At 42.6% G+C, this 26,301-nt stretch overlaps 2 protein-coding genes across 7 annotated transcripts in view; one reads left to right on the top strand and one right to left on the bottom strand.

Annotated features, from left to right (window-relative positions):
• Positions 1–661: 661 nt before the first annotated feature.
• znf821 (zinc finger protein 821) lies at positions 662–24,975 on the bottom strand. Of its 5 annotated transcripts, none has more exons than XM_079497811.1 (6): positions 24,864–24,975; positions 13,255–13,386; positions 12,988–13,106; positions 5,305–5,403; positions 4,364–4,530; positions 662–3,755 (listed from the first exon to the last, which is right to left on the bottom strand). In XM_079497811.1, the coding sequence occupies exons 1-6, from the start codon at positions 24,943–24,945 to the stop codon at positions 2,708–2,710; spliced, it is 1,647 nt and encodes a 548-aa protein (XP_079353937.1). In that variant the 5' UTR covers positions 24,946–24,975; the 3' UTR covers positions 662–2,707. The 5 variants fall into 5 exon arrangements, with proteins under 5 accessions (XP_079353937.1, XP_079353938.1, XP_079353941.1 ...); XM_079497812.1 differs by having other exon boundaries at positions 12,988–13,103; XM_079497815.1 differs by lacking the exon at positions 24,864–24,975 and adding an exon at positions 24,532–24,655.
• The window catches only part of ap1g1 (adaptor related protein complex 1 subunit gamma 1), a 33,774-nt gene continuing 32,108 nt past the window's right edge, over positions 24,636–26,301 (top strand). The window contains exon 1 of one of the 2 annotated variants that reach the window (XM_079497797.1): positions 24,636–24,794. The gene's annotated coding sequence lies outside the window, so the exon portion shown is untranslated. Of the gene's footprint in view, positions 24,795–25,121; positions 25,580–26,301 lie in introns of those variants that run through there. The other variant, XM_079497798.1, reaches the window with a different exon arrangement.

Raw genomic sequence — 26,301 nt, 5'->3', positions numbered from 1 at the left:
ATCTTGTAATATATTTAGGTAATTTAGTTGATGAATACATAACTGAATCAAAGATTATCCACAATTTAAGTGGGATAATTAGATACTGCGGTTTGTACAGTTGCAGTCTACTGGAGTTAAACAATCATTACAGATCATTACATGAGGATGCTTTCATTACACAGAATTGCCGAAAGGGGGATGTATTTATTTATCTGTGTAACATATTTGTGTCTTCTGTTCTGATATAGAGTAAACAAAATGACACTTCTTCAAGGGCACAAGTCAACCAATGACTCTTATGAACAAAGGAAATATTAAAAGGTATTTTCCTAATACAATATCACCAATGTGTTGAGTCCAGTGGTGGACAGTAAGTACATGTTGAGTATTGTACTTAAAGTAATTAGTATGAGTATCTGTACTTTACATGAGTAAAGTACATGTTTGGATACTTATGACTTTCACTCGACTGCATTTCAAATTCAAATACATTTCAAGAAGGTAAAAAGCATATTATGAAATAATCACGTAAAGGGATATTTCACTTTAAACTCATTTCATCGTCTACTCAGTCTTATGTGAACACCCAGACAGTTTTTACGTTACTTGATTCAGTATTTAGATATTTGATATTCATTTTAGCTGAATCAAGTAACATAACAACTGTCTGGGTGTTCACATAAGATTGAGTAGACGATGAAATTACCAAAAGTTTTTTTGAAAGTGAAATATCCCTTTAAGTGCCATTTCAAATGTAGTGAATAGCAGTTTCACTATTATTGATATCGTTTTGAAAATTTCTGGAAAAGCAACACAGCAATGCATTGATGTCAAAACAAAATGTACTTTTGAACTCAAGTACTTGAAGTACACACTTGACAGAGCAACTTGCATTTGCAGTGGCGTAACATTTGATCAGGACTATCTATACTTTGACTCAAGTACTGGGGTTGAGTCGCCTACTTTGTCCACCACTGGTCGAGTTCCAAATATACAAGAGGTAACTAATGTATTGTACAGTACAGTAACAGCAGCACAGACCGGGGTTTTCATGAGCTAAGAAGATGCTCTGCAACAACAAAATATAATAATGACATTATTAATCATTTGGCAAAGCTTATGGAGTGTAGCAGTGAAATAAAAGATAACCATAGATTCAGATGTTGGCAAAAATACATTATGAGAGGCAGTATGTATTAAGATGAACTCATAGGATGAGAGGGAATGTAAAAAAATATATATAATAATATAGGACAAAGAAATTCACAATATAGCCAAATAATGAAAAGTCATACTATGTAACATTTTCAATTAAACTTATGTAATTTGATGTTTCACCAATATATTTCTCCCAATAACCATTTCAAATAACTGTTTTTTTTGTTGTTGCTGATATTTTAACGTTAATAAATACCGTTTGATGTGTTATTCTAAAATATCCTTGGGCACTACGACCCTGCATAATTAATTTCCAAGCACTCCTTCAAATGCTGTAATGAAATGTAATGTAATGTAGCTACCAGTAGGTGTTGCCAAAGGAGACTAAGCATCATCGTCAATGAGGGAATGTTCCCTTTTCAATGATAGGTTCTAAGGGTCCTCCACTGCCGACATTTGCGTTAAACCTTTGACTGCGTCACCCAATCGCCCCGGTTCATTTCCAAACACAATGCACTCAGTGGAGCCTCGGCCTTACACAGTATGACTTTAAGCAAATCTAACAACATACACATCTCAAAATGTTCCTGTGAATGTTTTTGTCCTATTAAGTGCCTGATGGATATTATGCAAAAAAAAAAACACACAAAACTGTGGGAAAACAACCTGCATCTTCTGAAGTAGTGTAGAGTTTATAGAGCTTTGGAAGCCCGGAGTTGGAAACGCAGTAGGCCACAGGACAGAGGACACGACTGTGGCCCCCCGAGTGAGGTAGTTGTCTGGGTGAATAGAAGCTTCCCAGGGACCCACATTGGCAGCCTGAAGGAAGGTGTAGCTACCAGTACACCCTAACTGCTGGGCTGGCAGAGTGGAACAAAGTGGTTCTCAAACTTGTTCTTTATTTCGAGGACCCCCATAACTCTGCAAGTGTTACAAATTTGCACGCTCTTAAGAGTTACCGACCTGCAAGGATGCATTTGGGTTCCATTTGCACACACTCGGAGTTACCGACCTGTAAGGATCGCATTTGGGTTCCATTTGCACACTCTCAAGAGTTACAGACAGGTAAGGGTCCATTTGGAACCCCCTCAAGGAACACTGCGGGCCCTGCCTGGGCCCCACTTTGAGAACCACTGGTATAACAGAAGGGAGGGGGCTGTTGCTACAAGCCCCTCCTCCCACCACTTGAAGGTCCATGTGCAAAAGGATCTCCTCCTCTATGTAACTGCTCCTAGCTGTATTTAAATCTGCTATCCCACATTATGAACAGATAAATCTCTTTACAACATGCTTCTTTATATGACCCATATAGGAAGAAAAAAAACATTCTAAACCCTGTGGTAAAGTTCTTCTAAACTGTAATAAATTAAAGTAGTTATTTTTTCGTTTGTATTTAACAAAGCAGTTTGTGTGACAAGTTGTGTCAGACAGAGAAAATCTACAGGTAAACCGGCTGGGAAAGGTTCGCTGTTGACCAACCTGGCAACCTGAGTGTGGAGTGTTGAGTCATTAAACACAGCCGTAACTCAAAACGCTGCCCCCCCCCACCCCCAGTGGCCTGCTGGGACTAGGGAAGCTTCATGAACAAGCCATTGTCAATAGAGGGGACAGGCATGGGGCAAGGGAACTGAAAGAGACTCATGTCCGCCGTGAGGGCGGCCATGGCGGCAGGGTCGTGTTCTATCTGTGTCCTCAGAGACGGATCAATCTTCTCCAGCCTGCGCTTGATCCTCTTGGCCTCCCTCTCGCGGATCAGCCTGGACTGCCGCTTCTCGGGCGTCTCGTTGGCCCGCTTCATGCGCATGGCCTCCCTGTCCCGCTGTAGCCTCCGCGACCTCTGCTCCTCGCTCTCCTGCAACCTCTGCATCCGCTTGGCCTCGCGGTCCCGCAACCTCCTGACCTCCCGCTCCTCATCGGACTCGTGCGCCCGCTTAGATTTCTTGGCGGTGCGCTCGCGCTCCAGGCGCTGGATGCGTGCCTCTATTGGCTCGTTCTTCCGCCGCAGGGCCCATTTCCGCATGGGCGACTGGGAGTCCATGAGCTGCTGGTAAGCCACACAGCTGTTGCACACCAGCAGTACCCCGGCGGGGTACACCGGCATGGGGCTGAGGAGGTCTGGTAGAGAAGGCAGGCCTGCGGAGGAGGAACTGAGACTATCAGGAATAGAGGGAAGCGACGAGCCTCCAGTGAGGAGACTGTCTGGCAAGGATGGGAATGACTGGCCTTGGTCAGAGCTACACTGTCCTGGGCCAGAGCATGGCCCGGCTCCTGGGTTTTGGCCGTGACATGACCTGGGGCCATGGCACTGACTAGAGATGGGGCCGGGTCCTTGACACGAGTTTGAGCTGGGACTTGGCCCTGGTCCTTGGCATGAGTGAGGGGCTTGGCAGGGGTTAGGACCCTGTCCGAGGCATTGCCGAGGCCCCTGACATGGGTTGGGGGCTGCTCCTTGGCCTGAGCGGGCGCTTTGACATGGGTTGGGATTTGCGCTTGGGCCTGGTCCTTGTAATGAACGATGACCAGGGCCTGGGTTTGTCATGGAGCTGTTTGAGAAGGCGTCCCTTCCACTGCTACAGTCCATGCTGCATGGGTTGAGGACTTCTTTGAGTTTGTCCCTGTGTAAAAGGACAGTGATGTGGTGATTAAATACGTCAAAATAACATGTTCTCAGGTTTCTTCTAGGGCTGCAACTATCGATAATTTTCCTAGCGATTATTCTATCCATTACCTTTTCAATTACTTGAATAATCAAGAACTTTTATTGATTTATGTATAAACCAAAAAATCACTGAACCACTTAATATTTGTTTTGTTTATTTTTTACTTTTCACCTATATTGTTAATCAATTAATTTATTAAAGTATTGGTTATTTTTCATAACAATGAACTGTTGCACACCTATTGTTATGCATAGAGCCTCTTTCCCACTGCTGCACGCTAACAGCTCACTGTAGCTGGCTGTCATATAGCGACACCATCTTCAACGCGACACACAGTGGAAGTTTGACACACGTGTCAAAGGTTGTGTCCCAACCTCGACACAGACAGGATCTAAATGTCTCAATACAAGAGCAGTGAGACCAAATACAACCACCCCAATTGTTATTTTGCCTAAGTACAGATTAGGCAAAATAACACTTTATTCACCAAAACGAAAAAGGTACACAATAGAGCTTTAAGCTTCAAGCGAAGCCATGGAAGGGGCTGAAATTAAGGCAGACACCTGTTGAAGTTGTTAGTGTCTGTGAAGTGCATGCCACAGACTGCACAGTTGGAGAGGCGGTCCTCAGAGTGGATGAGAAGATGGCGTCCAAGGGAGCCTGGCGAACTCAGGGCTCGCCCACACACTGGGCACACGTAGCTTTTGCTGCTGCTCATCATCGCAGTGTGCTGTTCAAGACATCAAGACAAAGGGGCGAGAAAGAAACACAAGAGAGTTGCTCAAAGTACACCAACCAGTATTGGGTATGCTGTAAAATCCGTAGTGTTACTTTAACTCTGAGAGGGTACAAATATACGGGGTATATGTATACAGGTCCATCTCAGAGTCAAATTAACACTCCTCAGCTATTCGAAAATAGCCGATCTAGATGCTCAAAACACGTTGCAGTGCGAGGCGTCGTGAGCTTGAATTTCAAAAGATTTTGAAAACATTTTTACTAGTGAAATGGGACATTCTGCACATTCTGAGGACTTTTACTTGTGTTTTTTACTTTTTATATATTTTACTTAAAGGTATATTCAGTGATTTTACTTAATTCAAATATCACTTATTTCTTTTTATTTTTTTGGATAATCCTCCCTACTATAAAGTGTGCTGACCATATAAGGAGTTCCTCCCTGTCCCCAGTGAGCCCCTGGGGTCAAAAACCCTAGTTTCGGTTTGGGCTTTGGGTGGCAAAGCCTTCATCCAATCAGGATGAGAGGGGCCTTCCACCAATCATGATCGAGTGGGGCGGGCCTTGGTGCACGTGCTGTTGGTCTGTTGTACTTCCCCCACTGTAGAGCGTGTGCATGTGCACATCTTGTTACCGGGGCGTACCGTTTTTTATCTCCAAATCACCAAAATCACTGAATGCTCCTTTAAGTATAATCATAGTACTTCCACCACCACTGCATGTACTTATTGGATAATATTAACCTCCACCCGGACACTGCTCTCACCTGGTAGACATGCGAGATAAGCTTCTCCGGGCTGCTGAACTCCAGGGTGCAGAGAGGACACACAAAGCTGTGGATTCGGTCACCGCCTTCCTCGCTCTCCTGAGAACACCATGTACCATCGAAATGGATGTCAGGAGTAACACAGAGTCATGCAGATGGGTACGGGTTTTGCAGGTGGATTCTCTGCTACACGAGAGATCCATCCACGTTTGGGATCAAAATACCGGTATGAGAATTCCTGAGTATTGTAGTAGTTCATTTAATTATTTTTATTTTTTTAAATTGTAGTAGATAAGTTAATAAGATGCATATTATTATTAATCATGTTAACAGAACTGAATCAATACATCATTTTTCAATCTAAGTAACTACAATGGTACATTGTAGCTCAATTGTATAGTAGCCAATCACTACTACTATTTATTTTGTTTACAAATATAACAGCCAATACTTGTGTTTTTAACTAAAATATTTCCTTCTGGGGAGGTCCATATGGAACAACATATTTTCAGATGGGGGTCGGCCGCCAATTTCATATATTTTTGACATGAAAATGTTTGAGAACGACGTAGAATCGTCCTCAGGTCTAAATGGGTTAAGGTATTTATGTGAGTGTTGTATGATGATAGATCTGAGTGTGAAAACTAGAGAGATTCCATCACTCCAAATCACTCATGTCATGACAATACGCGCCGTTGTCAAAACTGAAATAGTCTTTACAGAGGGCCTTATGGCTGATTCATAGTAATAGTCTTTACAGAGGGCCTTATGGCTGATTCATAGTAATAGTCTTTACAGAGGGCCTTATGGCTGATTCATAGTAATAGTCTTTACAGAGGGCCTTATGGCTGATTCATAAATAGTCTTTACAGAGGGCCTTGTGGCTGATTCATAGTAATAGTCTTTACAGAGGGCCTTATGGCTGATTCATAGTAATAGTCTTTACAGAGGGCCTTATGGCTGATTCATAAACAGTCTTTACAGAGGGCCTTATGGCTGATTCATAGTAATAGTCTTTACAGAGGGCCTTATGGCTGATTCATAGTAATAGTCTTTACAGAGGGCCTTATGGCTGATTCATAGTAATAGTCTTTACAGAGGGCCTTATGGCTGATTCATAGTAATAGTCTTTACAGAGGGCCTTATGGCTGATTCATAGTAATAGTCTTTACAGAGGGCCTTATGGCTGATTCATAGTAATAGTCTTTACAGAGGGCCTTATGGCTGATTCATGGTAATAGTCTTTACAGAGGGCCTTATGGCTGATTCATAGTAATAGTCTTTACAGAGGGCCTTATGGCTGATTCATAGTAATAGTCTTTACAGAGGGCCTTATGGCTGATTCATAGTAATAGTCTTTACAGAGGGCCTTATGGCTGATTCATAAATAGTCTTTACAGAGGGCCTTGTGGCTGATTCATAGTAATAGTCTTTACAGAGGGCCTTATGGCTGATTCATAGTAATAGTCTTTACAGAGGGCCTTATGGCTGATTCATAAACAGTCTTTACAGAGGGCCTTATGGCTGATTCATAGTAATAGTCTTTACAGAGGGCCTTATGGCTGATTCATAGTAATAGTCTTTACAGAGGGCCTTATGGCTGATTCATAGTAATAGTCTTTACAGAGGGCCTTGTGGCTGATTCATAGTAATAGTCTTTACAGAGGGCCTTATGGCTGATTCATAGTAATAGTCTTTACAGAGGGCCTTATGGCTGATTCATAGTAATAGTCTTTACAGAGGGCCTTATGGCTGATTCATAGTAATAGTCTTTACAGAGGGCCTTATGGCTGATTCATAGTAATAGTCTTTACAGAGGGCCTTATGGCTGATTCATAGTAATAGTCTTTACAGAGGGCCTTATGGCTGATTCATAGTAATAGTCTTTACAGAGGGCCTTATGGCTGATTCATAGTAATAGTCTTTACAGAGGGCCTTGTGGCTGATTCATAGTAATAGTCTTTACAGAGGGCCTTATGGCTGATTCATAGTAATAGTCTTTACAGAGGGCCTTATGGCTGATTCATAGTAATAGTCTTTACAGAGGGCCTTAAGGCTGATTCATAGTAATAGTCTTTACAGAGGGCCTTATGGCTGATTCATAAACAGTCTTTACAGAGGGCCTTATGGCTGATTCATAGTAATAGTCTTTACAGAGGGCCTTATGGCTGATTCATAGTAATAGTCTTTACAGAGGGCCTTGTGGCTGATTCATAGTAATAGTCTTTACAGAGGGCCTTGTGGCTGATTCATAGTAATAGTCTTTACAGAGGGCCTTGTGGCTGATTCATAGTAATAGTCTTTACAGAGGGCCTTATGGCTGATTCATAGTAATAGTCTTTACAGAGGGCCTTATGGCTGATTCATAAATAGTCTTTACAGAGGGCCTTATGGCTGATTCATAGTAATAGTCTTTACAGAGGGCCTTATGGCTGATTCATAGTAATAGTCTTTACAGAGGGCCTTGTGGCTGATTCATAGTAATAGTCTTTACAGAGGGCCTTATGGCTGATTCATAGTAATAGTCTTTACAGAGGGCCTTATGGCTGATTCATAGTAATAGTCTTTACAGAGGGCCTTATGGCTGATTCATAGTAATAGTCTTTACAGAGGGCCTTATGGCTGATTCATAGTAATAGTCTTTACAGAGGGCCTTGTGGCTGATTCATAGTAATAGTCTTTACAGAGGGCCTTATGGCTGATTCATAGTAATAGTCTTTACAGAGGGCCTTATGGCTGATTCATAGTAATAGTCTTTACAGAGGGCCTTATGGCTGATTCATAGTAATAGTCTTTACAGAGGGCCTTGTGGCTGATTCATAGTAATAGTCTTTACAGAGGGCCTTGTGGCTGATTCATAGTAATAGTCTTTACAGAGGGCCTTATGGCTGATTCATAGTAATAGTCTTTACAGAGGGCCTTATGGCTGATTCATAAATAGTCTTTACAGAGGGCCTTATGGCTGATTCATAGTAATAGTCTTTACAGAGGGCCTTGTGGCTGATTCATAGTAATAGTCTTTACAGAGGGCCTTATGGCTGATTCATAGTAATAGTCTTTACAGAGGGCCTTATGGCTGATTCATAGTAATAGTCTTTACAGAGGGCCTTATGGCTGATTCATAGTAATAGTCTTTACAGAGGGCCTTATGGCTGATTCATAGTAATAGTCTTTACAGAGGGCCTTATGGCTGATTCATAGTAATAGTCTTTACAGAGGGCCTTGTGGCTGATTCATAGTAATAGTCTTTACAGAGGGCCTTGTGGCTGATTCATAGTAATAGTCTTTACAGAGGGCCTTATGGCTGATTCATAGTAATAGTCTTTACAGAGGGCCTTATGGCTGATTCATAAATAGTCTTTACAGAGGGCCTTATGGCTGATTCATAGTAATAGTCTTTACAGAGGGCCTTATGGCTGATTCATAGTAATAGTCTTTACAGAGGGCCTTATGGCTGATTCATAGTAATAGTCTTTACAGAGGGCCTTATGGCTGATTCATAGTAATAGTCTTTACAGAGGGCCTTGTGGCTGATTCATAGTAATAGTCTTTACAGAGGGCCTTATGGCTGATTCATAGTAATAGTCTTTACAGAGGGCCTTATGGCTGATTCATAGTAATAGTCTTTACAGAGGGCCTTATGGCTGATTCATAAATAGTCTTTACAGAGGGCCTTGTGGCTGATTCATAAATAGTCTTTACAGAGGGCCTTATGGCTGATTCATAGTAATAGTCTTTACAGAGGGCCTTGTGGCTGATTCATAGTAATAGTCTTTACAGAGGGCCTTATGGCTGATTCATAAATAGTCTTTACAGAGGGCCTTATGGCTGATTCATAGTAATAGTCTTTACAGAGGGCCTTATGGCTGATTCATAGTAATAGTCTTTACAGAGGGCCTTATGGCTGATTCATAGTAATAGTCTTTACAGAGGGCCTTATGGCTGATTCATAGTAATAGTCTTTACAGAGGGCCTTGTGGCTGATTCATAAATAGTCTTTACAGAGGGCCTTATGGCTGATTCATAGTAATAGTCTTTACAGAGGGCCTTATGGCTGATTCATAGTAATAGTCTTTACAGAGGGCCTTATGGCTGATTCATAGTAATAGTCTTTACAGAGGGCCTTATGGCTGATTCATAGTAATAGTCTTTACAGAGGGCCTTATGGCTGATTCATAGTAATAGTCTTTACAGAGGGCCTTATGGCTGATTCATAGTAATAGTCTTTACAGAGGGCCTTATGGCTGATTCATAGTAATAGTCTTTACAGAGGGCCTTATGGCTGATTCATAGTAATAGTCTTTACAGAGGGCCTTATGGCTGATTCATAGTAATAGTCTTTACAGAGGGCCTTGTGGCTGATTCATAGTAATAGTCTTTACAGAGGGCCTTATGGCTGATTCATAGTAATAGTCTTTACAGAGGGCCTTATGGCTGATTCATAGTAATAGTCTTTACAGAGGGCCTTATGGCTGATTCATAGTAATAGTCTTTACAGAGGGCCTTGTGGCTGATTCATAAATAGTCTTTACAGAGGGCCTTATGGCTGATTCATAGTAATAGTCTTTACAGAGGGCCTTATGGCTGATTCATAGTAATAGTCTTTACAGAGGGCCTTATGGCTGATTCATAGTAATAGTCTTTACAGAGGGCCTTATGGCTGATTCATAGTAATAGTCTTTACAGAGGGCCTTATGGCTGATTCATAGTAATAGTCTTTACAGAGGGCCTTATGGCTGATTCATAGTAATAGTCTTTACAGAGGGCCTTATGGCTGATTCATAGTAATAGTCTTTACAGAGGGCCTGATGGCTGATTCATAGTAAGTTGCCACGCCACAGACTGTATTTATAGAATGACTCATACACGTCATTCATAATCAGGTTTGCGGCATCCTCGAGTTTTAGGGCTGTTTGGCATCTATCTTTACTGTGGTACATCTATCTTTACTGTGGTACATGACATCTATCTGTACTGTGGTACATGACAATGGTATTTATCATTATCTTTACTGTGGTACATGACAATGGTATTTATCATTATCTTTACTGTGGTACATGACAATGGTATTTATCATTATCTTTACTGTGGTACATGACAATGGTATTTATCATTATCTTTACTGTGGTACATGACAATGGTATTTATCATTATCTTTACTGTGGTACATGACAATGGTATTTATCATTATCTTTACTGTGGTACATGACAATGGTATTTATCATTATCTTTACTGTGGTACATGGCAATGGTATTTATCTATTTATCTGTTTGGCATCTATCTGTACTGTGGTACATGGCAATGGTATTTATCATTATCTTTACTGTGGTACATGACAATGGTATTTATCATTATCTTTACTGTGGTACATGGCAATGGTATTTATCTATTTATCTGTTTGGCATCTATCTGTACTGTGGTACATGGCAATGGTATTTATCGTTATCTACCTACCTACGCGATAGTACAGTGTTAGGCAACAGGTGGCCAAAATTGGCCCGCCAGTGATCTGGCCCGGTAAATGATTTTGTAAATAATTTACAATATCTGGCCCAAATATAGGCCAATGATTCTCAAAGTGGGGTTTGAGGGGCTTCCAGGGGGTCCCCTGCTAATACATGGACCCTGAATAGAGCTGTAACTCCCGCAAGTGTACAAATGGAACCAAATTAGCCAAGACTATCATAGATGTATTTTATCGCCTTTTGCTTTCATACTGTATCTATCATAGTCTTGGCTTCTATCACCCTTTAGTCACTGGAAGTCTGTGTGCAAAGCCTGTACTTCTTTGTACGAAGAAGCTGACCAGACCCTGTAGCCACGGATGTTAACACTTTAATTGCCCGGAACTATTTAATCCATTACATTCATGCGCCCAGTCGATTTATAAACACGCCTTTTCCGGACGGACCGGCCGGAAGTTCATGATGTTGTGTAGCAGCTAACAATAGCCACAGCACTTTAGAGTCGATCGACAACAACGGGAGACAAGAATAAATCTATCGAGACTAGCGACTGGACCGCGGAGCGCCGTCTAACACAGGATCTTTTTTCAGAAAAAGACGGGATGATTTAGATCGCGATTTATGAACGTTTTAAGATTTTCGTTTTCATCAGCTAAACAGAGGAGGGAGTTTTTTGATGACGTCTCACTCTTGCGCGTCACCGAGAAGAGCCCAGCAGGCGCGCCTGGGCTATACAGCCAGTCGATCCGTTCTCGTATCAATAAACTTCGTCTTTAGGACAATACTTCGTCATGAGCGTCGAGCGTTACTAATAGAAAGGACAAATAACTTCGTCCTGGGCGATGGGAGTGTTAACTGGACATTCGGCACATTCGGTGTGCATTGTATTTCCCCTGTATTCCTGGATGCGTGGCAGTGGCAGAGCACATCAGGTGAAAACCGGTATGACACTTGATGTGAACAGGATGTAAACGTGCCGTTCAGGCACTATGGGTTAAAAACAGGAAACAGGAAAACAGGAAACAGGAACAGGAACCTGTGTGCACAGAATTCATTCTTATCTTAATAAGAATCACATCTTCTGTGCACACAGGTTCCTAATATCGACCCACTAACATCTGTGGGTACAGGGTTTTTCATGTACGGAAGTAGGGGTGCATACTTAGTTTAGTCATTGGTTAAGGTTAGGTTTAGGTGTGCTGCCCCGTGGGAGGTTAGAAGTACATAAAGAAGTACAGGCTTTGTGCATAGATTTCCAGTGACGGTAGGGCAATCGTTTAGAGAACAAGACTATCATGGAAACAAAAGCAAAAGTCAGACACGACTTTTCCAATTCATCTATGAAAGTCTTGATCCAAGGCTAACTTGGTTCCATTTTTATACTCTCCAAGTTGTGGGGATCTGTGAACTAAATTTGCACAGCAAACTGGAGATCCTTTTAATTGAGAAGATTGAGAAGCACTCTACTTTAATGAATACCCCCACCTTAAGAATGTTTTAATCCATGTTGGGAGTGTTCCACTGGCATGTTTTTCATAAGGTTTCTCTCCATATCTACGAAGAGACCTTGAGCTCCTATTCAATGAAAGAGAACGTTTATCACTGTTCAAAGGGAGTATGTCTGTCTGTCTCTAGGTGTTATCTTTGTTTCTGTTATTTTTTTTCTTCTACTTTATAATTACCGGTAACTAAAAGTCCTCATTCAATGATGTGGCCTTCACAAAATGATTAACGCAAGTATTTCTATCTACACCTGTGACATTTAATCAGTTTTATCAGTATGCAGCAGTTAAAACACACAAATCTTTCTTTAGCAATAAATAGCAATTATTATATTGATTAGCCTTTGATTGTATTCTTGCCGATCATCTAATGACTTAGAAAGAAATTGGCCGGAGACCAAACTTATTTGCTGACCCCCTGCGATAGTAGATCATTTAATCGGTTCATAATCAATCCCCATTTTGGGCATAGACCAAAAGTTTCACACATTTTTGAAAATAGCCGCTTGCAAAGTGTTGTGAGCTTGTAGATCGGCTTGTAGACAGATATTCATTATTTTTGCATGTCACCGCATGTCACCAATAAGTAGTGCTTAAGCGGATACTCGATGCATTGATTGATTTTTCAATTACCCGAGAACGTAATTGACAGAATAATAGCTAAGAAAGTAATTGAGCCCTAGTTGGCACCAGCCAAGAGATCAGGCGCTCTCACCTCCTTGACTCCCGCTCCGTGTAGGCGGCACGGTTGTCTCTTGGCGGTCATGTGGTCGTCGGCCGAGGTGTTGGAGGACGAGTCGTCACCGTTGTTGTCGAGGTCACTGTCACTGTCTTCTATGGAGGCAAACACAGCCCTATCAATACAGACAGGACAACAGAACACAGAGCAGGGCTTACTCTCACCAACACCCCTCAGGAACCAAAGGACATCCTATGGAATCCAGTCCTTCCCTGAACCAACATCCACTCATCCGTCCAGTACCTGAGATGCTATCCTGGTCATCGAATTCCTGGGAGTTGCCTTGGTGGTACGCACTGCCCTCTGAGAACTCATCTCTGCCGTCCATGTTAATAGTGTGCTCAAGGCCTGTGATGCCTGACGTGTGGAATGGCCCTGGAAGAAGAGACGACAACAGTGAGTGAACTACGTCTGACAAACAGGGCTTTCGACTATCGACGACCTGCTTAGTAAATGGTGCATTTATATAGCGCCTTTGGCGATTTTATTACTATTATCTCATAACACACTCATACACGTACGAACATACTTCTACTAAACTTGTGTACAGTATAAAGCCTTATTTGCCTTGTCTGGCCCGTGTTTAGATCTAGTTCAATAGCATTGAGTGTCCTTAAATCTGATCATTACAGATATCAGATCATCAGAGACTGTGGCGCTTAGGTAATAACTGAAAACACAAAAGAAACACAAAATACATACTATTAATTCACAGATATAGCGACTGCATAAACGCATCATTATGACTGAATTTAGAGTATTAACGAACATATAACACATTACAAGGACTTACTTAAACGCATCATCCCATCTGTTACATTGTACTGAATGAAATAGGAATAGGAAACACACATTCTGCCCATCATGCTCTGTGCTACGCCCGCCTCTTCCTGTCATCTGACACTTCCTGCCCCTCTGTCCCATACTATGTGTCCTAGTACGACCTTTGCATTTCCATAGTATAACACATTTTACCCCCCAATTAACTGTATTAGTATCTACATCCCTGAGATATACTGTAATTGGTTGATAAGAGGATTTCTGTTCTTATATAACACAGAGTATTTACTGTATAGGCAGTGAACTTCTTAATTGCACCAACATCTATACATTAACGACACAAACATGAAGTTACAAATATAAGCTGGGTCGGCACTTAATATCATAATGAGCCCACTCACGGAATAAACTCGACACAAACATTGATCATCTCTTTGGGCAGCCTACTAATCGTACCCACAGAGTTTAAGAAAATATCCCAAGCTATTCTCTGGGGTGAACATTTGCCAAAAGCAGGCGATCTATAATATAATATGATATTGATCATATGATATACAAAGAGATTTGTAGTCGAGGGGAAAAGGGAGCGGTCCTAGTGTAGAGCCCTGGGGGACCCAGTTTAACTAAGTGGTTAAAACAATACTTTGCAATTGGTATTGTTGACAAATAACTTATTAACCATTAACCCATTCTGGGCGGGACCCCTTTTGGTGTTAGCATTATGTTATGCTTTAGCTATTGAAAAATAGCAGATCTACAAGCTCATAGCGCGCCACCGAGTGGCGCGCTACGAGCTACGACTGACATAGAAACATAGCTTTTTCAGAAAGCTGTCAGGAAGTAGAAGACATTTTTAGAATCTGATCTCAGGTCAAAATGGATTAACCTTAAAATAGTATCAAGTCAAAGCTGTGATATGGTAAGCCAAACTTGTATGCCATAATAGGCGGAAAAAAAATCAAATTAAGAAAAGGAACTCAACAATGAAATAAAATACGCTGTTTTGTTAGACATCAAATAAGTTCTGTCTTTTAAACTTGAAAACACCCAAGGCTTGTACCCAGTAGTACAGATTACAGAATTCAACAAGGCATAGCTGGTCCAATGTGTCACTGTACTCTTCCACTGGCTGCTGGCTGACTCTTTGCCCAGCTTGAATCATATTTAAGACGTCCCCCAGAAGTACAACCTGGTTGGTGAGAAACCCCACAATGAAGCTTTTACCTATGCATAAGAAATTGCATCATCTTGCAATGTTTTAATGAGATACAGTTACAAGGCATTTCTTTCTGTTTGTTGAATACTCCATATGAGCGTTTCATCTCCATAGCAACATAGAAACTGCATCCATTGCTAGTATGGCACAAGAGTTTATGAATTTTTTAACACTTGTGCATTCACCTACATCATGGTTTCTCAACAGAAGTCGTAACATTATAATGATTAAAATTCCCGTTTATCCACGACATAAAATGTTGCCATTGATTACTATTTCCTGTTTCCACAGGAAGTCCCCTTGAGTTTGAAATCTATTTCCTTAAGGAGATCAGGTTGAGATAGCAGCAGCTCACATTACAACGCTCCACACGTCCCAAACTCTTCTCCCTTCTGGCCATAAAACTGTGGAATGCACTCCCCGTTGCAATCAGAACTGCAGCATCACTCCCGATCTTCCGCCGTAGTCTGAAAACCCACCTTTTCAGACTCCATCATGGCCCATAGCACTTACCCTACCCCCTTAGACAGCACTTTTTAGACTTAGATAGCATTTGAAACAGACTTATAGCATGTCATGTAGACAGCACAATAATTGCATTGTATGTAGTCATAGCACTTCATAGTATATATGTACAGCATAGTATAGCATATATGTATAGTTTATATGTATAGTGTCATTATATAGATATGTTCTAGTTACGTTCTTAGCTTACGCATGTTTCTTGATAAATACATTTTACATATGTGATGTATTCCCATGTTTTTGTTCTTAATGTAAGTCGCTCTGGATTAAGATCGTCTGCTAAATGCCTAAATTGTAAAATTGTAACATTTAAAAAAAATATACAGTAGAGCATGTCAAAGACACAAAGCAATTATTAAGGAGTCAAAAACCGACAATGGACAACAGATCCAAATTCCAGGTTTAGGAATAGCATTTGCAGTTGCGCTCTTTAGTTGCATAAGGGCTTTGAAACCTAGAATCACAATCATCCATTTCCTGATAAACAAAACATCGGTACAGACTAAATACAAATAATGTATTTAGTCATTTTACAGAGGACCTCATGGGATATCGTCCAAGGCCAAGAGCATCCATCACTACTACACCGACCTGGATGCTTTGATACTTAATAGAATCATCCTACACAGTCATTTGTATACGCTTCGCGGGCAATCGGCAAAGACGAGCACTCTGACGTACATGCACACAGATTGACTTCATTTACATCCCAACCCCCCACTGTTCACACACGTATACAGGCATACATGGCTGTGGCAGCACCGATCTACAGGCATGCTGCAGTCCCAGGGGGGAAGCAGCCCTGCACTCCTTTCCACTAGCAGCTAACTGCCTGCTAGTCAAGAGTGCGTTTCTCTCCCTCTCTTTCAGCACCACCCACACACTGAACAGCCTGGCTCACCCTCTGTCCTCCCTGCTTGTTCGCAACAGCCCTGATTGTTTCTATATCTATACCAGCAGCTCTGAGGGGGAGGATAATGCCTCATACCAAAGCAGCCCATATGTGGTTGATTTAACCCCTCGCACAGCGATCCTCTCTACACTCTGCGGTATCTCCGCTGTGTGACAAGGTAAAAATGCTAAGTTAGCCAACATTATTATCCGTCATAGTAAAAACTGTGAATAGAAACTGCTCCGGCAAACACTAGAGTTTAACGGCCAACAGCCATATATACAAACAGGGCGTGAGTACTTCTTCTAGCGAGGGTTTTCTCCTTCATGCGCTCTTTCCAGTTACAGAGATCAGAGATGGGAGACACATTCTGACTTCAGTTACCTGAGACTGACAGAAGTAATTACAGCCTCTGTTGCAATCCTGAGGTAACGCACAGACTGTCTTCTGCTCTTCTCTCTCTCTCTCTCACTCAAGCACACGCACGCACACACACACGCACGCACGGGAGGAAGAGCTATAATCTGGAGGCGCTGTATTTCTCATTCAAACGCACACCATCGACTACATTCTACAGCCATCATTCTACTATTAACTGCTTACGACGAGTCGGTATCATGGTATGTGAACACAGTTTGGGCACTTTTCCCATAGTAATCCAGGCACTCATTAGCATTGGTAGAGTGGGTCGGAGTGTTGAACTATGAACTACTACAACAGGCTGGCTTCACGGCACACAGCCAATGATTGATGTGTGAGAGATACCCATCCCCCCACCGCTAGGCTCTGTCTGTACATCTGTCTCTCCTCGCCACCCCCCCCAACCCCTCCACCTCCCTCAGTCTCTGCCACTCTGATGTTATCTCAGAGTCTGTGTGTCTGTAGGCAGGAGGTGACGCACTGTCTGACTGAATCCAGACAAAGAGACAAACTCATCAGCCAACAGACACACAAGAGGGAGAGAGGAGGAGAGGAGGGGGGGGGAGCAAAACAAAACAGACAAAAGACAGAATGCCAAAACTCTGCTCAAACACCAAGCAATGGGGGTCCTGTTGAATTCAACCCCACCCCCCCTTCCCCATCGGCCTTCCACACACACACACACAGAAAGAGACCGACAGACATACATACGCACGTACGCACGCACGCACACACACCACTGTCTGAATCTCCAGGAAGTGTTGGGGCCTCTGTCTTCCATCCATACACTCAGACACAGAGTAGCGTTGAGGAGCATGGGAATGGTGGGGGAACAGACATTGGATCATCCACATCATTTCTCACTTTGCCAAATTGACAGCCTGGTATTTCAGGAAAACGGAGAAGGCCACACAACACTTTTTTCCCTTTTTTGGTACAGAATGTCTCCCCTCCCCATGGAAGAATCTTTCATCAAGATTGCATCTTGACTCGAAACCTACTATCCTAGACAAGCAAGTCCACATGAAAACGAGCCATTGAATACTGTGTTTTTCACTCGGCCTCAACACCACACTATTATGCTGGAGGCACATGACAATCCAATAGTAAAAAGCATTCCAGAATGTCACTGGGCTGCAACAGTAAGTTTGGGGGAAATGATATGCATCTTCGAGCGCGGAGAAGTTGCTATGCGTCAGTGACGTTTTGACTACTTGACAGAAATGACAAAATAAACCGAGTGCTGAATATCTATAAATTTAAGCAATCTCTGTGTGTCTGTCTGTCTTTCGCATATCTCAAGAACAGTTCATCCGCTCAACTTCACACTTGGCAGGTGTATTGCTGATGACCCATGGGAGGGCAGTGTGTTGAGTGCAGCACACACACACACACACACACACACACACACACACACACCACACACACACACACACACACACACACACACACCACTCTAGAACAGCAAGCAGCAACCTAGTATGAAGTGAACTGATCCCACTCTGGTCATGGGTGAAGGCGTTAGTGTCGCAAGCAGCACTTCCAGGGTCCAAGCAATTAGCCTACTCCGAACGGGCAGGCGTTCTGAATAGCCACGCCCTGAATGGGCACCGCTCTAGTCAAATAAACTAAATAAAACCAGGGGTCTTTCTTTTTTTCCCAAAATAGTCGCAGTTCATCTGAGAAAGATGCAAAATGAAACACTGATTCCAGGTTTGGAAATAACCTGCAAACTAATACTTTCAAAGTCATTTAAAAAACAAATGGGCGGGAATGGGCGGGAACCCCTTTTGGTGTTTTAACTAAGCATTATGTTATGCTTTAGCTATTGAAAAATAGCAGATCTACAAGCTCATAGCGTGCCACCGAGTGGCACGCTACAAGCTTGTAGGTCTGCTATTTTTGAAAAATCGTGAAAATATTTATTTCAGAAAACTGGAGGATTTAGAAGATTTTTTTTTAATTTTGAGGTCAGGCCTAAATGGGTTAATCCAATGGTACCGGTTGGAAAATAAATTCTTGTGTCATCAAGCAGGCTCTTATCTACATATTTACACACTTCCACTTACAGTGTAGCTCTGATTTTGTGATTCTTGGCAACATAGTATCATAAGTAGCTAATGGGTGGGAAAAGAGGTCTTATTCTTGTGTCTTGAACTCGCTGCACGCGCGCACGCACGCGCACACGCACACGCACACACACACACACACACACACACACACACACACACACACACACACACACACACACACACACACACACACACACACACACACACACACACACACACACACACACACACACAGCCACAGCCTGTCAGACTGCTGTCTCCTTGCCTGTCTGGTCTGTCAGTCTGTCTGTCTGGTCCGTCTGGGGGTGGGGCCAGCAATGTGCATTCATCTCATACCAGATAAGAGAAGTCAGACAGGTAAAACTAAATCAATACCGTAGCTTAGCTGAAGAAAATACCATGGCATTTATTTACACACAAAAATAAAAAATAAAGATTTTTTTTTTTTTAACGCTCCAGTTAGAGCCAATGGTATGTTTTCTCAAAGTTAAATGTAGAATTAAGCACGTTGTATTTTGACACTTGCCTGAAGCACAAGCCCAGTAACATTATGCTATTGTTGTGTTGCTTTTACTGGGTCAACCAAAGGGTCTTTGGGCTCCTACTACCGTACGTACAACCGTTACTCTAACAGTTGATCGTATTAGCTCATAGGGATTACTGAGGCCACGGCTGCAACATGCATTTCAAACCCCACCTTTAAACAAACTATGTTTAGAAAGCAGATCTGAAGCACAGATAACTTCAGTAGGTTTTAGTATAGTGTACAGTAGTCCTCCCTGCTGGTTTGAGAGAGGCATCTCATTCTCAACACTGTCTGTGTGTAGACTGTGTACCAAATAAGACCAGGTTATGTTGATAGCCAGTGAGTGCAGAGGAAAAGCAACTACAAAATAAACATCCTCAGTGTTCATTTAACTCTCGTTACATTTGTACACTCTCAAGAAGGCCAGTCCACAACGTTTTAGAGACTGTTGCAGCAACGGGCTGGACTGACCACCAGGTGCAGACTGGTGCCATTTGGGGATAATGGTTGCAAGGAGTTGCATTGATGTGAACTGGCAATCAGAGTGACAAAGTTAAAACTGAGGATTTCACTATTAGTTGTTTTGAGATTTTCTTTTTTTGTCCTATTCGTGTTTAAAATTTTAAACTGTGCATTTTGTGGGTATCCTGCACTTAAGGGATATTTCACTTTCAATCATGTTTGGTGTCATTTTATTGTCTACTCAGCACCCCAGACAGTTTTTAAGTTACTTTAAGTATTTAGATATCTGATCAGACATTTTATCAGACACGCCCCCTTCCTATACAAACCCATTCTAACTTAAAACTACATTTTAAACCATGATAGATGCATCGAAAACACCCATTCTTGGCTCTGGTGACTGATATTGTCCTAATATGTGATGTGATGTGAATAATTATAAATATAAACATTATTTCAATGTATTTTTTTCTCCATTTTCCAAAAACATCATAACAAATAATTGGAAAAAGTAGTTGAAAAAACAAAGAGTTTGAAGTTTTGTATGGGAAGGGGGTGTGGCCTGATAAAATGTATATCAAATATCTAAATACTGAATCAATATAAACTTATAAACTGTCTGTCACAAACGCCTGAGTAGACAATAAAATGACACCAAACATGTTTGAAAGTGAAATATCCCTTTAAGGATTTCACTCTATACCTGTAAACTTCTGAAGTGATACTAATAGTGAAGTTGAAGACAATGTCAGGACAGGAGGTACATACAGTACACAGCTTAGACAGCAACAACAAACGCATGCATTTCTTTAAGAAAAACACATCTAAAAATAAACATGAAACTTGTATAGTTAGTTACAGGAAATATAATGCATCTAGCCCAGTTAGTGTCTCACGTGTCACCTCTGAACAACTCAAGGGTACTAGTAGCACCAATGGATGAAAGTAACCACGTTTAAGCTCCTCTCCATTTGATCACAAGCTTTACAATGTAGGCTGTTTCTGATCAGAACCACATCAAGATCATGTCTGACATAAATTAATCCAAGTGCAAACAAATACTGCATGATCGATTGGCTATGACAAACGACTGTCTGAGAGCTGAAGAAAAAACAATGTCTACGCCAGAACGATTCTTATGATTGCTATTCAGAGACAGAGAATATTAGAATAGCATACCTAACATAATCATGATCTGAATCCTAACCTAAAGCCCGGCCCATGTCACATCAAGTTAGCGGCATAACCTCACAAGCCGACAACTATAAAAACGTGTCACATCCATCAGCTGTCAAGGCAAGAAACGGCTGACTGCTACTGTCCAGTTATGCTTCCTTTTCTTACAAAGTGTCAAAGTCTTAAAGCAAAAAAAACAACAACGATGATTTCCAAAGGTCTAAAGTAAACCAAAGCATGTTAGATAATGTGATGTCCCTCCGACTGTCAGATGCCATTCAAAACAGCACTAACAGAAACGATCAAAAGTCAACGTTTTGAGAAGCAAATAATCATTCATAAATATGCGATATTTGCGACAAAACACTCGAGTGGGGGAAAACACAACTCACACTTATTACCATGTTATAATTAGTCGAATCATAATTCTAATAAAACGTTTTGAAAATGCAATATACAATACCTGTGATGATACCTACAATTAACTTTGAAAGGGTTGGTCTGTTTTCGCCTTGACATATTACTCCCCCACTCCCGATATCTCCTCCTAAAATCCAGATTGCAGCCTGACCCGGTGTATGTCCCACAGAGAAGAGGAGGGCGATCACACAACAAGGTGATGAAGATGAACGAATAATACAAAAAGACCCAAATGGTCTCTCTGGCTACTCAAGCAGCAATGAATAAACGCTGTTGGGAGCCGGTTCCATGATCCATCCTTGAGAATAAAAATACATACACGACGGACGACTCCCCCTCCAAAAAAAAGATATAATCTAATAATAGTACAGTCACATCCTCGCCGAGAAAAAAAAAGAAGCTGCCGCCGTTCGTTGGTTCCTTGGATCAATGCATGTTGTAAATGATGGGGATAATGATAGGCTGCTGCCAGCAGACACCGAGCAGCCCCGAGCGCGTACGAGCCTTCCTTTTTTCTGTCGCTCAGCCAACGGACCGCAGCCAAACGCACTGCAGCCACGCACTGGCGCAACAGCATCAGCTGATCCCTCACGTAGAAAGCACGGCGCAATGCACGGTGGGATATGTAGTACAGGGCAGGCTAGTGTAGTAGTAGTAGTACAAACTTCAAGTTCTACCAACCCCCCCCCCCCCCCCACACACACACACACACACACACACACACAGTCTGGTATATACATGCGTGCATAGCATAAGGGACACAGGAACTTGTGCTTTCGTTTGAAATGTACCAATTCTGCATACTGTCAATCAATCAATCAAACCCAACTTCTATTCATTTGTTGTCCTCTCAGAGTTACAGACCCATAACAGGTCGTCGGGTCGCGATTAAATGAACATGGCCATAGAACCCTTTACATTTAGCCCCCCCCCCCCCATATTAAAAAAAGATCCACCTGACAAGACTCCTCTGCAAGCAGGTCCGTCTAGTAAGCCTATTTTGGAGGAGTCATAAAAACTGGATAAAGGCAGTTGAAATCAGCACATGAGCACAAATATAAATGCTTCTAAATATTGAACCACACAAGTTGACACAACTTGGTACACTCTTTAATCAGAATCATTCTGATTCCATCCATCCATCCATCATCAACCGCTTATCCATAGCCGGGTCGTGGGGGAAACAGCTCCACCAGAGAGCTCCAGACTTCCCTCTCCAGAGCAACATTAGTGACTTCCTCCTGGGGGATCCCAAGACGTTCTGCCCTGGGGTCTCCTCCCAGTGGGACGTGCATCGAGGACCTCCCTAGGGAGACGGCCGAGAGGCATCCTAACCAGATGCCCGAACCACCTAAGCTGGCTCCTTTCCTTTCCAGGCGAAGGAGCAGCGGCTCTACTCCGAGTCTCTCCCGCGTGACTGAACTTCTCACCCTATCTCTAAGGGAGATGCCAACCACCCGTCGGAGAAAACTCATTTCGGCCGCTTGTATTCGCGACCTTATTCTTTCGGTCATGACCCACACTTCATGACCATAGGTGAGAGTAGGAACGAAGATTGCTCGGTAGACAGAGAGCTTTTCCTTCTGGCTCAACTCTCTTTTCATCACAACAGTGTGAATCATTCTGATTTGTTAATAGCAAACTGCAACTGCACAACTTGTACAACTGATGGCTGATGTGACAATTAGTCTTGAAGTTTTTAAAGAACCCAACCTCAGGTTGTCACATTTCCATCTTTACCAATTATTATGAAACACCCACATTTGGAAATAGGCCGATAGAATACCAAAACGCTCGTCCCAAAACACAGTCGCGACTCACGAATGTGTTTTGGGGGTGAGCCTTCCGGTTACCCCATTTGGTCTGGGCTTAACATTGGGGCGGTGTGTACTGTGTATATAATTGGCTTGAAACCTAATTTCCACATGATCACACCCGTGAGAATGCAATTACTACAGCATCACGTTGTGCTAACAGAGTGAACCCTTGTTGTTGTCCTCTGTCCAAATCTGAAATGGGCACCTGTCCTAGTTCTTGCATAAGTCACGTGGTGTTGCAAACTGTTGTGTGTATGTGTACCTGCATAATCACAAATCCAAATTCCTGTGCATTTGTTATCACTTCGCCAAGTGTCCACTAGGTGGAGCCCACAAACCACTGAACCAATAACATGTAGTCGTCATCACTGACTGCCACGAGTGAGGTATACGGACCGCAGCACGACGTTTATAGGATAATTATTATTCATCCGCACAGTGGTGGGATAAAAAATAAATAAGACATTAATAAAACTATCCCAGTCCTGTGAAATCGACGGTATTACAGTTAACAGATGAATTATATGAATAAGCAATCACTTAATCAAAACATGTTATCATCAACCGAACCCATCATCAGCTAGCGTTAGATCAAAGTAAAAGTAGCCTAGCTCTCCTCATTCGGTGCAATGCAAAAAATAATAAACTGTTAAGAAAGAAGAACCAGCTTATTGTATCTAAGCAATGTATAAACCATAATATATTATGCAGCAGCAGCAGAGCAATACTGTTAACTAGTCCTCTATTTCGCTGATGTAAAAAGAACACTGCGATTATTACCCATGTTGTCCAGTGAAATATAGCATAGCAACGTGTAGTTCTCTGAAGAGAAAACGGTGGAGAAGAAAAAGCTTCAGAAGTAAAAAAGCGAAGCCTGGAAAAACGGATCGAGTCCCACAGGGAGGGCAGCTAGCTAGCTAGCTACGCAGAGCTGTCCCGTCCGCGCCTCCTTTTTTTTCGTGAACCCCTGGGCTGGGGAAAATTACATGTGGTCGTACGACGGGAGAAAAAACAGCAGATCTGCAAGCTCTGGGCGAGTGGCCTCCGCGGACGCACGGTGAGCTTGTAGAGCTGCTGGTTTGCGCCGCGCGACCCCGTCGTACGGCGGAGGTACAGCAGACCCAATCCACTGAGTCAGCGCGCTGTGCAACATGCAAGCACATCCGCTCTGGAGCGGATACAGAAACAGTGTGTGTGTGCGTGTGTGTGTTTACCGGATACAGTAGGCGGGCTCTAGAGCGGATGTAAGCACAGAGCAGTAGATAGAACCCCAGGCCAGAGAAGGCTACTCTCCACCGGTGGAAAAAGGAAAGCGCCCCAACGGGTGGAAGATGTCAGTCGTATCCCTCCGCCTGCGGTAGATGTGCTGAGGCTGGAGCGGCAGCCATTTTGAATGTATGTCTACTGGTCCGTTCCTCCTCCCTCCATTGCTAATAGAGAGAAGATTCCAGCGACTTTCTGGTATCGTTACGGCTAAGTAAGTAATATTTACAATCTTTACGAAAACAAAAAAAATCTTAGCGGGCGTGAGATTTGCTAAACGTACCAATATACGACACGTTGACTTTATCTATCCTCCCGGGCGGGTCGCGGTCGGACCGGTTGCAGCGGTGTCTGCGGCGCCGCATAGGAAGTGTCACAGCCCCGGTCGGTGTGTCAGTGCACCCTGGCTGGCTGACGGGGGTGGGTTGGTTGGTTGGTTGTCTGTTCTGTCAGCTAGGCTAACGGCGCTTAGCATTTAGCACCGAGCTAACCACTCATACAGACGCTTGCCCCGATCCGTCTGAGTTCTGTGTTGTAGTGGATGATGATGATGCTTTAACACGAACTCTACCGAGACGCAGTTTTATGTGACAACGCACTACGCGGAATGCTCGTGCGCTGTCCCGTTGGCTAGCTAACCGACGGGTCATTGGTCCCCGTCTGTCTGTCAGTAGTAGTTTTGGGGGTCGGTTGAGTTGTACACGGCTAAGAAGAAGCTAGATAGCTAGCAGGCTAACGTGTTGGTGTTTATGGGAATCATCATAGCCATGCTATGCTAGCTGGCTAATCCTTACTTCGGAGGCCTCGCTGCATCATGTCAGGATCAATCGACGATCAAGTTCAGGTGTCAGGATGACCATAGTGTGAAACGGCCTCTTTTCTTTCTGTCTGTCAAGTGCATTGGCCTCTTTGGACTTAGTACACACAGTAACGCCAGCCCTTAACGTTTTCCTTCAACCTGAGCACAGACGTTTTAGCCAAGCTGCCTGCCAAGACAAGGTAAGACATCGTTTGCATGAACTGCTGTGCATTAGGTTGGTGAATTATATCTAGGATTGGTGAATAACTTTGGCAGAGTCACCGGATTGTAACCTAACCTCCATCACATTCTCTGCTGAGACGAAAGCTTCCTGTCAAGGTGGCCAAGGAAGCTAACGTTAGCATCGTTACTTTTGGGATTGGCAGCAGTTTCTGGCGTTAATGTTTATCGTGTCGCTGACGTATCCACCAGTACTGAGCAGTTATGTACCACATCGGTTTAATCTTTTGTTTAGCTATAGTTTCAGAAGATGTTTTTTTTTACTTCCTTGGGTGTCATTAACATCTCCGATTGTTAAGGAAGTCATCAATGCTCGCTAGGAGGAAGTCTAGGCACTAGGCAGGTGAGTGACATATTGGAGCTGAGCTGTTGTGCTGATTCTCTTGTATGAATACAAGTATTTTGACAGATTTGAGTTTTATTGGAATAGTCAGGACTCGTTGACTCGTTTTGATTCAAATATCTCTGTAAACGATAGCTGTTTCTTGTTGGTCATTTGTCCCACCATGCTAAAAGAAAAAAAAACGTAAAAAAACAAACAAACATGTTTTTCCCCTTGTTGTAGAGTAGACAATTATAATTCTGTCAACAGAATAACTGAAAAAAACATACTTGAATTGAATGACGATACCATTCAAATAATGTGTACATGACTTATGCATCAAGTTGATCTCATTCATTG

Source organism: Electrona antarctica (assembly GCF_951216825.1).
Source record: "Electrona antarctica genome assembly, chromosome: 3".
Classification (NCBI taxonomy): domain Eukaryota; kingdom Metazoa; phylum Chordata; class Actinopteri; order Myctophiformes; family Myctophidae; genus Electrona; species Electrona antarctica.
The sequence above is the reverse complement of the archived record's forward strand: the minus strand, read 5'-3'. Positions and strand labels throughout refer to the sequence as shown.

Excerpts from the sequence above, each read along its gene's own strand:
- znf821 (XM_079497811.1), bottom strand. The coding sequence starts at position 24,945 with ATGCGGCGCCGCAGACACCGCTGCAACCGGTCCGACCGCGACCCGCCC. Across the intron at positions 4,531-5,304 it reads TTATCTCGCATGTCTACCAG|CACACTGCGATGATGAGCAG; the intron begins GTGAGAGCAGTG and ends TGTCTTGAACAG. Across the intron at positions 3,756-4,363 it reads GACACTAACAACTTCAACAG|GGACAAACTCAAAGAAGTCC; the intron begins GTGTCTGCCTTA and ends CCTTTTACACAG.